The 12,408-nt window shown below is 36.6% G+C and overlaps 1 protein-coding gene across 1 annotated transcript in view; it reads left to right on the forward strand.

The window, feature by feature from the left end:
* Positions 1-8,374, forward strand: part of LOC117118571 (autocrine proliferation repressor protein A-like) — a 10,570-nt gene extending 2,196 nt beyond the window's left edge. Inside the window, exons 2-14 of the mRNA XM_033263187.1 lie at positions 506-620; positions 1,225-1,290; positions 1,533-1,581; positions 2,052-2,168; positions 3,217-3,312; positions 3,893-3,982; positions 4,171-4,300; positions 5,313-5,527; positions 6,405-6,443; positions 6,781-6,872; positions 7,217-7,313; positions 7,650-7,715; positions 7,829-8,374. Of these exons, the coding sequence (XP_033119078.1) occupies positions 506-620; positions 1,225-1,290; positions 1,533-1,581; positions 2,052-2,168; positions 3,217-3,312; positions 3,893-3,982; positions 4,171-4,300; positions 5,313-5,527; positions 6,405-6,443; positions 6,781-6,872; positions 7,217-7,313; positions 7,650-7,715; positions 7,829-7,948 (1,292 nt within the window). The 3' untranslated portion in view covers positions 7,949-8,374. The remainder of the gene's footprint in view (positions 1-505; positions 621-1,224; positions 1,291-1,532; positions 1,582-2,051; positions 2,169-3,216; positions 3,313-3,892; positions 3,983-4,170; positions 4,301-5,312; positions 5,528-6,404; positions 6,444-6,780; positions 6,873-7,216; positions 7,314-7,649; positions 7,716-7,828) is intronic.
* The last annotated feature ends 4,034 nt before the right edge of the window (positions 8,375-12,408 follow it).

The raw sequence follows: 12,408 nt of genomic DNA on the forward strand, positions 1-12,408 counted from the left end.
TGATGAGGAGGCATGAGGAGGAGGTTGATGATGATGATCCTGCATATGGAGATGTTGGTGACTACGATGATGGTGGTGATGGAGATGTCGGCGACTACGATGATGAATCGAACCTCATAAACGAGACTTGTTGGTCTCGGATTAATTTTTTCTTACACAAAACTAATAGAAACTTATGAAACACGAAACATTGTCATTTGGACCCAATATAAATATACGAAGTACTCGTTTGGATGATATACAACACCGAGGTTGTCAATTAATGATCTTTCCTCCGATCCCCAAAGCCTCAAAAAGATACTTTGGCATATAAAAGCGTTCCTAGGTCGAACAGAATGGACAACTAACCCTCTTTACATATTGTTTATAAAGAAAATATGCCTGGACACATAATTATGATTAGATGAAAGAAATGTTTTGTGATTAGATGAAAGAAATGTAAAATATCACTTTAGGAATACAGTAATACGATTTGCCAATGTAAGTATACTTTTATTTCAATTAGACGAGAAAGTTGGACAGTCCATTTGGTGGCATTATCTAGCAATCACTATACCGGATAAAATCAGCCGACCCGACTCTGGCTTCCTTTACATTACCGGTGGTAATAACAATGACAGGTAAGAAATGATGAAACGGAACCGCTCAGGTACGTAATCAGGGGCGGATCTGGATTCAAATTCAAGTGTGGGGGTGGGGGGGGGAGTCAGAATGTTTACATAAAACCCCAAAAACAAAATCAAATTTTTGATTCATAGATGGCGGGAAGTGAGCTTTCCCGACATCTGAGGTTTCCTTATTGTTAAAATCTTCAAAATTCAAGGTTTTCCCCCTCTTGAGAAGGTCAGGTAAATTTTCCCATTCTCATTACAGTAAATAGGCCTATTATGTGTGCATACATACATTTAAAAAAATGTTGCATACGTATTCTTTTTCATTCATGAATCAATAAACCCCGAAGAGAAAATTTGGGGATGGGGGGAGGGTGCTTTTGAGTATGTAAAGCGTGGTAATAAAATTGTTATAAGGAGTTACATCACATCATCTAGTCCTAAACGGTGTAATCGCATAATGGTTGGGGGCCACAAGAGATTGAGTATATGATAGAGGAAAGTAGATTTTAGATTGCTGACTGGTTGAGTTTTAGAGTTCAACCGTCAATTTCGACATATATGCATCAAAAGTGTATTTTTATTCGATAATATATTATTTATCATTTTTAAGTCCACCAGATTCTCTTTCTGATGCTGAAACTCTGTTGATGTCATTAGCTGCATTGCAAACAGGCTCGTAAGTAAATGACGATATAACCTAACATAATCAAACTCAATTGGCCATCTATGCTAGCAACTCCAAACTATGCCAGGCTCCGTTGTAACGGAAGTAAAATAATAAAATTATTATTATTATTATTATTTAATGTTTAATGATTGACTTTTTACGTCACCAACTTTCATATTGAAATTGAATAGAGCTCATTTGCACTTTCTAGTCAGAATATTATTGTCTGAATTATATTTAATTGCCAACAGAGTCTGCGCAGTGCTAAGACAAGTTCCAAATCAGCCAGTTGTCTTTCCGGTAAGTTGGTATTAAAGTTCATTGTTGTTTCGTTTTGTATTGTCAAACCTTTTATTACTAACTACTCGAATATAGAATTTTTAAAAAATCAGCCAGTACGTGACATAAAATATCATTAATGTACAGCGCATTTTTTTTGCAGATGCGAAGCACTTTTGTTCCCAGTCATTGCGTAGGCCAAGTGTTGTTTCTGTAATAATCAGCGCAGGAGCAGGCGATAGTTCCTTGTTAAATGAAATAGCTGAATTCACATGAGCGAAGGATTGAAAACCGTTCCCGCTGTGCCAAGCTACTTCTACCACTATGGTGGGTGGAAGAGGAAGGTTTGTCTTACCTCTCGAACCTATGCGCTGACATGGCTCTACAAACTGCCCCAGAGTGCCATCAAATTTTATTTTAGACTTAAAACTTTAGGGGACACTCACTCTTTCATTGAGTTTGCATTTCGTTTTCTTCTTGTTGCTCTGCAGGGAGATCCTTTGCAGAAAAGTCGTAAAGAGGATGGCATCATCGCATACACGTGGAGACACTTCATTGAGAATGGAACCAATGAACCGTACTGGTTGTTAAGGATGCCCATGACAAAGGTAACGCGACCGTGTCAGTGGCGTATCCCCCACCCCCATACTCGCGTCCCAGTTACCCACAAAAACCACGCTACAGTAATTAAAAGTCACCTAAAATTACGTTATTTTGCGAGCTAGCACCCCCGTACATAATCATCGAGTCCCGCTTCATCTTCGCCCCCATCCCCACCGTTAGCACCATTAGCGCCCCTCCCTTAAGGTTCCTGTAGAGACGTCACTGGTCCGTGTATCAAAAAGATAAAGTATAGTTGTCATTGATCGGGAAGTTGCGTACTTCTTGATAACATCTCTATGTTATCACATGTATTGATACACCTGTGTGCTGTTATTACGTAATGATAATTTGCATTCCATGTTGCATGTCCCGTGTAACATAAGCACTATTGCCGGTGCGTCGTGAGAGGATTTGATTTTGAAACGAAGTGCTGTTATTTTGCTGTTTATTAGTATCTGGTTCTCCACAATGTTTTTTTACAACTTCTGACGTGATCTACTTAGCATGATTTATTCAGGGTTTCTCCACCTTTGAATGAATCTGATATGAGAAGTTATTAAAGAGTTTATTCAAGTTTGTGGCAACCTACAAATGATCGACTTGCTTATTTTGTTAAAAGGAGCCATACACGCTCATAATCTGCGGGGATGAAGCTAGCCCAATCAATACCAGATTTACAACACGACAAAACTGTACCAATGATAGCGCTTAACTGATAGATCACTTTAGACCAATAAGATAACGCGTGTAGGAATGATAGCTGTAGACCAATGAGAGCGTCGAACCGAGATTGATATACCGACGAGATATCACGATGATTGTTAACAATGCTATGATGCCTGCTCCATTATACAAACAAATTATTCTGATATTGGATTCAGATTTACGTGTTACTACCAAAAATACATTTATCTATTTTTTTTTTTTACATCCTTTAACGTTTTGTGATCTCTTCCGTAACCTAATGATATTATTTGTTAAAATTGATACGGGATCGAGTAGCAAATCTCTAAATTTGCTTGTCCTAAAGCTATCGTGACGTCATCATTTCAGGCTGGCGTCAGAGCACTGGATACAATGACCGACTTTGTCAAGGGTGTACGGTCAGAAGTTAACTTGAAGAAATTTGTCGTCGCAGGAGCGTCAAAGGTAGACTGTCAAAAAAAATGTTACTTTTTTAATTGGAAATTACTGATAATAATGACAATAACATTGATTGGCTGGTCTATAAAATAATGATGATGTCTCTGTTGATAATGCTGATATGATTATTATAAAGATGACAACGATGATAGCGATGATGATAAGATGGAAATGATGGTTGTGATGAAGACGATGATGGTCATGATGTCGATTACGACGACGATTGTGGGGACTGTATGCTGATGACGATTGATTGATTGATTGATGAATATTGATTGGTGGTGGTGATGGTGGTGGTGATGATGATGATGATGATGATGATATGATGAACAATATGTTGATGATGAAGATCATGATGTCACTGACGATGGAGACGACACCAACAATGACGACGATGATATTTGGAGCGTCAAAGGCATGGGGATGAGTGTGTATGGTGGTGATGGTGATGATGCGGAGGATGGTGATATGTTATGATGACGATGATTATTGTTATCATGAAGATCACAGTAATGGTAGTGCTACTGTTGGTAATGATCATGTAGTATTATTAATGTTAATTTGAATCTCGATCTTCATTTGGTAGAGAGGGTGGACAACGTGGACTTTAGGAGCCGTGGACAAGCGCGTAGTAGGAATTGCACCCATGGTGTTAGATTGTCTTAATTTCGTCAAAGTGAGTATGTCCAGTATGAATGCTGTACCAAATCTTTAATTGTCAGATAAAATAATTTAGGCCTAAATCAAATCGGAAATTAATTTTACAGATCAGATTACAATGTGTGGGCCTAACGTGTCCTATAGTAACTGCACCATTATATCCAATGTTTTCTCATACTTTTTCTCTATCGTACTTTATTTTAGAATCTGCATCATCATTATCGGTCTCTTGGAGGCTGGACATTTGCTCTGGATGATTATTATGAAGAAAACGTCACCAAAGATCTTGACCACCCAAACACACAGAAGATGTGTGACATTGTTGACCCTTATGGTGCGTGAGCTCTATCACCGTTTGTGTTCATTGAGATGCTGTGTGTTTAACCAGCGGCGGGTCTACAACTCATTTATAATCTTCGTTATGCCTAATGTCAAAGAGTATAAATAGAACAAGAGAGCCAACAACGCTCATTGAGAGCGTAAAAAAACGATACGCCCTACGCAGCTAGTGTAGGGCGCCAACTAACGCTTGTATGTTTTTTATTACCCGGTACTCCACCGCGCACGGTCGGTTTGTCTGTTTATCTGTTCTCCACAAGATACTGTACTTTTGTTTTCTGCCAAAGATCTTATAAACACAAGATAGCGTTCTCCGCGATTTACGCGTGCAAATTCTGTAATAAGGCATGAATTGCGCCCTCTTGCTAAATTGGAAACTTTTGACCATTGACCGCTCTGACCATACCGTACACCGTGAACAGCAGAACAGGAACCATCTCAGATCCATGGCAACAGATAGGACGCCCTCTTCCAAAACTGATTACTTTTTCTCTTTGGTATAATAGCGCACTGGGTAATAAAAAGAACATACAACCGTTAGTGGGCGTCCTACACAGGCGTGACGTTTTTACGAACGGGACTTTGCTCTCTTGTTCTATTTATACTCTTTGCTAATGTGATAAATATGTGTTAAAGCCATAGAGCCAAGCACTAACTGCGTCCGACGATCGTCGTTCGACGCGATTCTATAGAGAACGCAACGCCATAACGCGCGCAACGGATCGTTTTTAATGACAATCCGTTCAGACTATCATCGACAATCAGCAAACTGCGTCGCGTCGTCAAACGCTCTTGGGGAGCGGAGTTGGATCCGTCGGCCGTCGGTCGTACGACTGTCTTGCGACGCAGTGAGTGCCTAAATTTGTTACCCTAAAAATGTCTATAAAAACACAAAATGAATCATGTTGTTGACTGCTGTATCACCAACACACAGACATGAACAATATCCATATGTTTATAATTAGCTGAACATATCTACTTCAATTTATAATTAAATATCTTTGTAGCATATCTTGATCGTCTAACGATGCCGAAGTACATCATTAGCAGTTCAAGTGACGAGTTTTTTCTACCAGACGATTCTCATTACTACTACGACCAGATGAAAGGACCAACGTACCTCAGGTTAGTATCGATCTATCAATCATTCAGTTTATCAATCGATCAATTAATCGATAATGAAGGGCACAATGAGACTATGAGAATACTTTTTCATCGCAGTGTCCTGGACCTGTCTCTTATACACATCTAGATGTGTATAAGAGACAGGTGTTATACAGTACGATTTATGTGCCACAGCATAGAACAACAGTAGAGCATTGAACTGTAAGTGGTCTGGCTAGCGTGCAGACGGGTGGTAAACAAACCTATATTTAAAAAAGAAATCGGGTCGGTGGCCTCTCTGATGGTAGGGAGGGGATGCTAACCACTAATTTTATTTTACATGGCCTAATATTGATAATTATCCGTCACCTTTATCATTATCACCATCCTCAATCCCATCCCTCATAACTATTTCGTCGTAATCATCATCGTTTATATAGCCAGAATCACTATCACCATCATTATTATCATCTCATATCCCATTCCTCATTCTGTTGTTGTTGATAAATAATCATCATCGTTGTCAGGCCCGTATCCAGGGGGTGGGGTTTATTGTTCGGGAGAACCCCCTCTATTCTAGCAAATCCCCCTCTTTTTCTGGCGAACCCCCCCCCCCCACTTCCTTCTTCAAATCACCCAAATAAGCCCTCCAACCCAACTACTGCACTGCAGACCCACCCACACAAAGACCTTTTCAAACATATCTGCTTTTATAGCATTATTTAGACCCATAAAGCACAAAAATCCCCTTGCTTTGGGGGTTTCGCCAACCCCACCGGGGCTTCGACCGTGGACCTCACGCCCAGAATCCTCCCTCCCCCACCCTTGGGAGAACCTGGCTACGGGCATGGTTGTCCTCAACCACCGTTGTCTATAGATATAAACGTAGGCCTAGGTAATATATATGTACTTGTTGAAATTTAATACCCTGTACATTTGTCTTCATCATGATATTTAGGCACGCGAAAAATAAACTTAATGTGATTTACTTGTAGGACTTTAAACTGCCGGAATTCACCTGGAAACGAAGCACGGTAAGTTAACCAAAGAGGCACATCGAACAAAGAAAACAAATGGATGGACGGATGGATGGATGGATGATAGAATGAATGCTGAATGAATAAACGAACTAACGTACCAACAAATGAATGAATAAATAAATAGAGGAAGTACGGAAGAATGGACAAAAACATAAACAAACGAATGGATGGATGGATGTATTACCTTATTGAATAAACGCATGGATAAATAGATATGCCCTAAAGTTAAAACTCTATGGCATTAATTTTATCTTAAGCAAACGGGCAGTATGTTTGTCTTTTATAGTTACATTTTTCATTAAACTATGCTTATCCCATTTTATATTTTTAGAATGTAACTCACGGAACAATAACGGTTCAAACCGATACAAAACCTACTTTAATTCGTGCCTGGATGGCCAGTACGCCGGTGTCGAGTAAAAGGTAAATGGTGTGTTAAGAGGGCTTGATGTCACTAAATGTTAACGTGTTCTCATTTATAATTCGTTCTTAGTAAAGTTTATGCATTCGATACAATTTCCACGCATTTTGATGAATGTTTTTGAAATGTATGATTATAATTACAGGTCTCCCTTTAATTAAATACTTCCCTAATTAAATACCACCTCTAATTAAAGACAATTTTCTGTGATCTGAAATTAACAAATGTCTAATTAGAGACCATGGAAACCCATAAGTGGTCTTTAATTGGAGGGAGACCTGTATATTATTATTAATTCAAATAAATAAATTAATTAAAAGACATGAAAGTTCGTTCATTATTCTAGGCGGGATTTTCGACTTTTGATTGCGACGGAACCAGGTGTCGACAAGACGCCCAAGCCACAGCCGATTATATATCTTAAGTACGATGTGCATAATCCGGTAAGAAATTTACATGAAACGTCACGCGTTACTATTTCTTTTATAATCCACGAAATTTGCGTCATATTTAAAAGGATTAATGGGACTCGGATCGATGCCCTTCAAATTTGTAGGCGGCTTAAAGTGTATCGGATTGTCTTGGTTGTGAGGACAAAAATATAAACATTTCTCACCGTTTGAATAACCAGATCACATCTCTATTCCTAACTTAATTATAACATTACAGATTAATAATTATTACTGTATTGTAACTGCGCAGGGAGAATGATAGACTGCGCAGCGAGAAATTTGTTGTGCATTCCAACAGCCGACACAACTTCTTTTTTTTTTTTGTAGAGTACCGGTGTGTATGTTGCCGAATTCAAAAACCCATTGATGGGTTGGTCATGTTTCTTTATCGAGGTGAAAACACATGTTCTTATATTTATTTACGATTGTAGTGACAAAACGTATACACACATATACCTCCCGATAAAATAGTATTAACATTTTCTTGTAATATTTTAATGACGCAGGCAACATTTCCAGGGAAGTCGAACACCACGTTAACATTCACAACTGAGGCTAACATCATTCCGAATGTCTTTCCGTTCGATGACTGCAGTGGCGATGACTGTAGGGGTATCCTGTTATAAAAACATGACACAACTACAGCAGAGCTTCCGGTGACTGTATTGCAGAGATTGATCCAGTGAATGACCCTTGAATCGAGTATGAGAAGTCCCGGATTAATCATTGATAAAACTGTCTCATTTGCGATTTTAACGTAGATTCTTGCGTTGGTATCAATGATTATCGCTGATTACTTTTTCAATGACATAATAGTTTTATATACATTACTGCATTAACCGAGGTCGTATATTTATTACTGCATCATATGACATTAGGCCTATTTCGAATTATTTTTACATTAATGAATAATTGAATTGACGATTTAGTAATAAAAATATGTTACAACAAGTTTATAGCCTGTTGAATGCTAGAAGAGGCTAAGTATGTAAGTAAAGTTTATTTTGTAAATCAGAGTAAAATAAAAGATTCGGAGTAAGAAAGAATACGAAGAGAGTTGTAGCAACATTTGTGCACACGAACGAACGGGCGCATATTTAAGTGGTGGATGAATGGATGAATAAGCGCCGCTCTCGAATTAGCGCTGCACCGACGTGATTTTTTCGTTGAGCGCCGCTTTCCTGCGCTTATTCAAGAGTATATATTACTCTGTGTGTAATGAAACACATTGAGTAACAGGGTTTTAAATACAATGAATGCAGTGTTAAAGTGAATAAATAACACAATGAATACGCAAGCACTTCTTTATAACGTTTATTCGAGCATTTACAGTAACAGAGTGGTGCAGTGACACAAATAAGAAAGAGCACATTAACTTGACGGTGATGATGATCAGTAGGGTACAGGTTGCGGTTCAGGGCCGCTCTAACCTTGACGTCGGGTTCGAATCAAAATCGCATTCAAAGGCGCAGATCTGTTTTGAAATGTGGAAGGGTACATTTCGTGAGACCACACCTATCATGGTTGGCGCTGAGATGCGAAAATTTGAGGAAATAGTACCTCTAGATCGCCGGAAATGACACTTTTATAGGCCTATGGTAAAATTCATCATCATTGCATCACATTTTTAATGCCTTTTATCAGCGATTTTCGGCAACCAGAGATCTAATATGTGTGATGTAAATACTTTAATTTACCTACTTTCAAAGCCGTGAGTCCACAACCACCTCAGCCCCATCATGGTTGGGGCTGAGGTGCGAAAATTTGAGGAAACAGCACCTAGACGGCCGGAAATGACACTCTTATAGAATACTAAAAGTCGTCATCATCACATCTGGTCAAAATGAAGCACCAACAATTTTTTTCGGCAATCACAAAGACCTCAATAATCTGTGATGTCCCATAGAAAATAAAAGGAAAACAAAATCGTCTTTGATGTATTTACTTTACTTTATCTCCTTCAAAGATCCATCTCAGCTCCACCTTGGTTTGGGCTGAGGTGCAAAAAATTGGGGAAATAGTACCTGTAGATGGCCAGAAACTCTTATAATAGTAAAAAAAATTGTTCATATATATCATATACAGTATAACGTGAATTATATTTCGAAAATCCAAATATACAAATATAAATATAAAGATGTGAAAATACTGACTAAGGAATGGCTAATTAATTGTTAATTTTAATATGCATGAATGTTGTACTTGTAAAACGCATCAGTACCGTAAAACCTCGAATAGAAGCCCATAGGCTTAATCTCGAGAAGAAGCCGATCTCGAATTGAAGCCCTCTCTTTAGTTTTCAAAAGTAGCCTCGAAAAGAAGCCCATGTTGATACATACACTGTATATAAGTTTCAAAGAAACAAGATAAATTAAAACACGCTTTGTTTATATAGTAGTTATGATTTAGTGCCGGTTAATACACTTCATGATACAGATATATGTTACAGTGGCCCTATTTATTGTTTTATATTAGTAATTCCCACAATTTACAGCATTCATTTTGAACAGAATCCCCCCTCTTTACTTTTCAAAAGTAGCCTCGAAAAGAAGCCCATCCAAAAAACAAAGAAGCCCAGGGCTTCTATCCGAGGTTTTACGATATGCTATTTATTTCGAGTGGCATCATTATTATTAGATGTAAGTAGGAATTTTTCAAACTTTTGTACAAATACGTAAATTTAACATAAATATAAATATTGTGGCCGCGCCTCTAATCAATATTGATAATCAAGATATACAAAAAACCCCAAAGAACAAAACAAAACAAAATATGTCAGTGATATAAGACAATAATAAATAAAAATGCACATCTAATATCATGATTTTTCGATAATTTGGTTATCTTTCATTTTAATCGTTTTTCAAATTAATTCTGACAAACTATAGGCCTTGTTGTTAGAATTATGAATTCTAAAGGAAGCTTTTAACATAATGTGGTTACGCCTTTTTAAATGTTAATTGGTGGTAAGCGAAATTTGAAGATATTCAGTGTTTAGCTCAAAGCGGAAACAAGGACAATAAAATAATTTTTTTAAATTGCTTACTTCGAATATTTAAAATGCGGACGTGGCTTATCAGTTTGAAGTGAAATTCAAATGAGAATTAAAACCAGAAAATATTATTTTCTCACCAATTAACAAACGCATGTTAATACCGTTACCACACATAATTTTATTTTACCACTCAAAACTCAAACGTAATGAGTCTGGTAGGCAAAAAGGGAACATATCCATGTACAAGATGCAACAGAGACAAAATAATAATCGGTAGCGATAACATCAACAAAAACAATTAAAAAAAATAAATAATGATAATAATAAAATTAATAATAATAATGATAATAATAATATTTATAATAATAATAATAATAATAATAATAATAATAATAATAATAATAATAATAATAATAATAATAATAATAGCAATAATAAAAGACCATAATAATAATAATAATAATAATAATAATAATAATAATAATAATAATAATAATAATAATAATAATAATAATAATAATGAAAGATAAACATTAACAACAATATGCTTGAAAAATTGACTAGCAAATGTAGTAAACAAGCGAGATGAATTATTTCAACAATATTCATAGATGCTCAAAAACGAAATTAAAAATGTTACTTTTCCTGAGAGAGGTTGAATGAATATTTACTGTATAAACAAAAATCACTTTTGACTGTGTTCACCTCACACTTCATCTGTAGAAATTCAACTCGTGTTTAAATATCCGAAATCGAGAACATAACTTATTTTACTATTATTCTTATTGCTGACAGTTTCTTATTGAGTACCCACCCCTTGGCGCATAGAAAATCTAGGCAATTTTGAGAAATTTGAAGCTGATGAAACGTGTTAGCACGTATTATGCCCAAAATATACTGTTGTATTAATTTCTGTTTGTATTCCGAAGATAGCTGATGAGGGATGGGGCATTGGCTTCTTTTATAGATGGCGATTATACAGTAGAACCCCTATTAAAGGGAAACCTCTGGGACAAAAAAAAATGTGACCCTTAACAGGAGTATCCCCTGGATAGGGGTATCCTATTCAGGGGACACTAACCAAACTGTCCCCTTAATAGGGTTTTTTTTTATCATGTTTTCATACAACAATGACATACACTCTTTATGATTCTATTTTGACTAACAGAAAGAATCAGTTACAGTAGAACTAATTTATAGCAATAATTTGCAATGCAAATACAATTCATTTATAATATGAAATCAGCAGAAATGCAATTAAAATAGCAATAGTTTTATATGTTCTCAATATTATTTTATGATGCAATTTTAACGATCAAATATATATATTTTTAATATTGAGCTTTCTATTGTATGGATGTAGCATGAATAGAGTAGCGAATTATAATTAAGGATGCATGTTATGGATTAGAATCCTATATGAGTATACACGAAAAACAAAGAAAAATATCCCATGTTAAGGGTAAAAATTGACAATATTGGTTTATATGAAGTAACATGCAATATATCGATGTTCACTCTAAGGATTTAGGGAAGAAAATTCTGGTTTATTGTTCAAAAGGCGCATCCAATTGAAACACAGGGAAAGTAAAGAATGGAATTGAACTGGGTACCAAAAGAGTTAAAGAACAGAATTCACATTTATATACATGGTATTAACTTGCAGCGGTCGTCAGCATGTTGAACAGTCGCCCTCTGGGTCTTGATAAGAAAAAGACAGCCACCCATGTTCAAGCTAAAAAACCTATAGCTTCTCACCGGCTCTGTAGAGATGTTACAATAAAGGATGGATTTGAATATTCCAGGATCAGAGATATAGGCCTATACTTTGATCAGCCTTCTCGCGCCAGGATTTGTTTAAATAGTGGTGGAATTTCAGAAATTGTTGTCCAAAAAATTTAAAGGGTGGTGTGCAAAATTTTAAAGGGTGCATTAAAAATTTGGACACTCCCGTCCCCCGACAAAAAAAAATATATTAGATCAATCTCCAGTTGGAGTGTCTCTAGTCATGGAGCTATAATATTAGATGTTATAATTTTGTAATAATGTTCGAGTGCATGTTTGCCGTTGTGCGAATTAGCGCCCCTCAAC

The sequence above is a fragment of the Anneissia japonica genome, unplaced genomic scaffold (assembly GCF_011630105.1).
Source record: "Anneissia japonica isolate Jap-2015-1 unplaced genomic scaffold, ASM1163010v1 scaffold3180_len207689_cov159, whole genome shotgun sequence".
Taxonomy (NCBI): Eukaryota; Metazoa; Echinodermata; class Crinoidea; order Comatulida; family Comatulidae; genus Anneissia; species Anneissia japonica.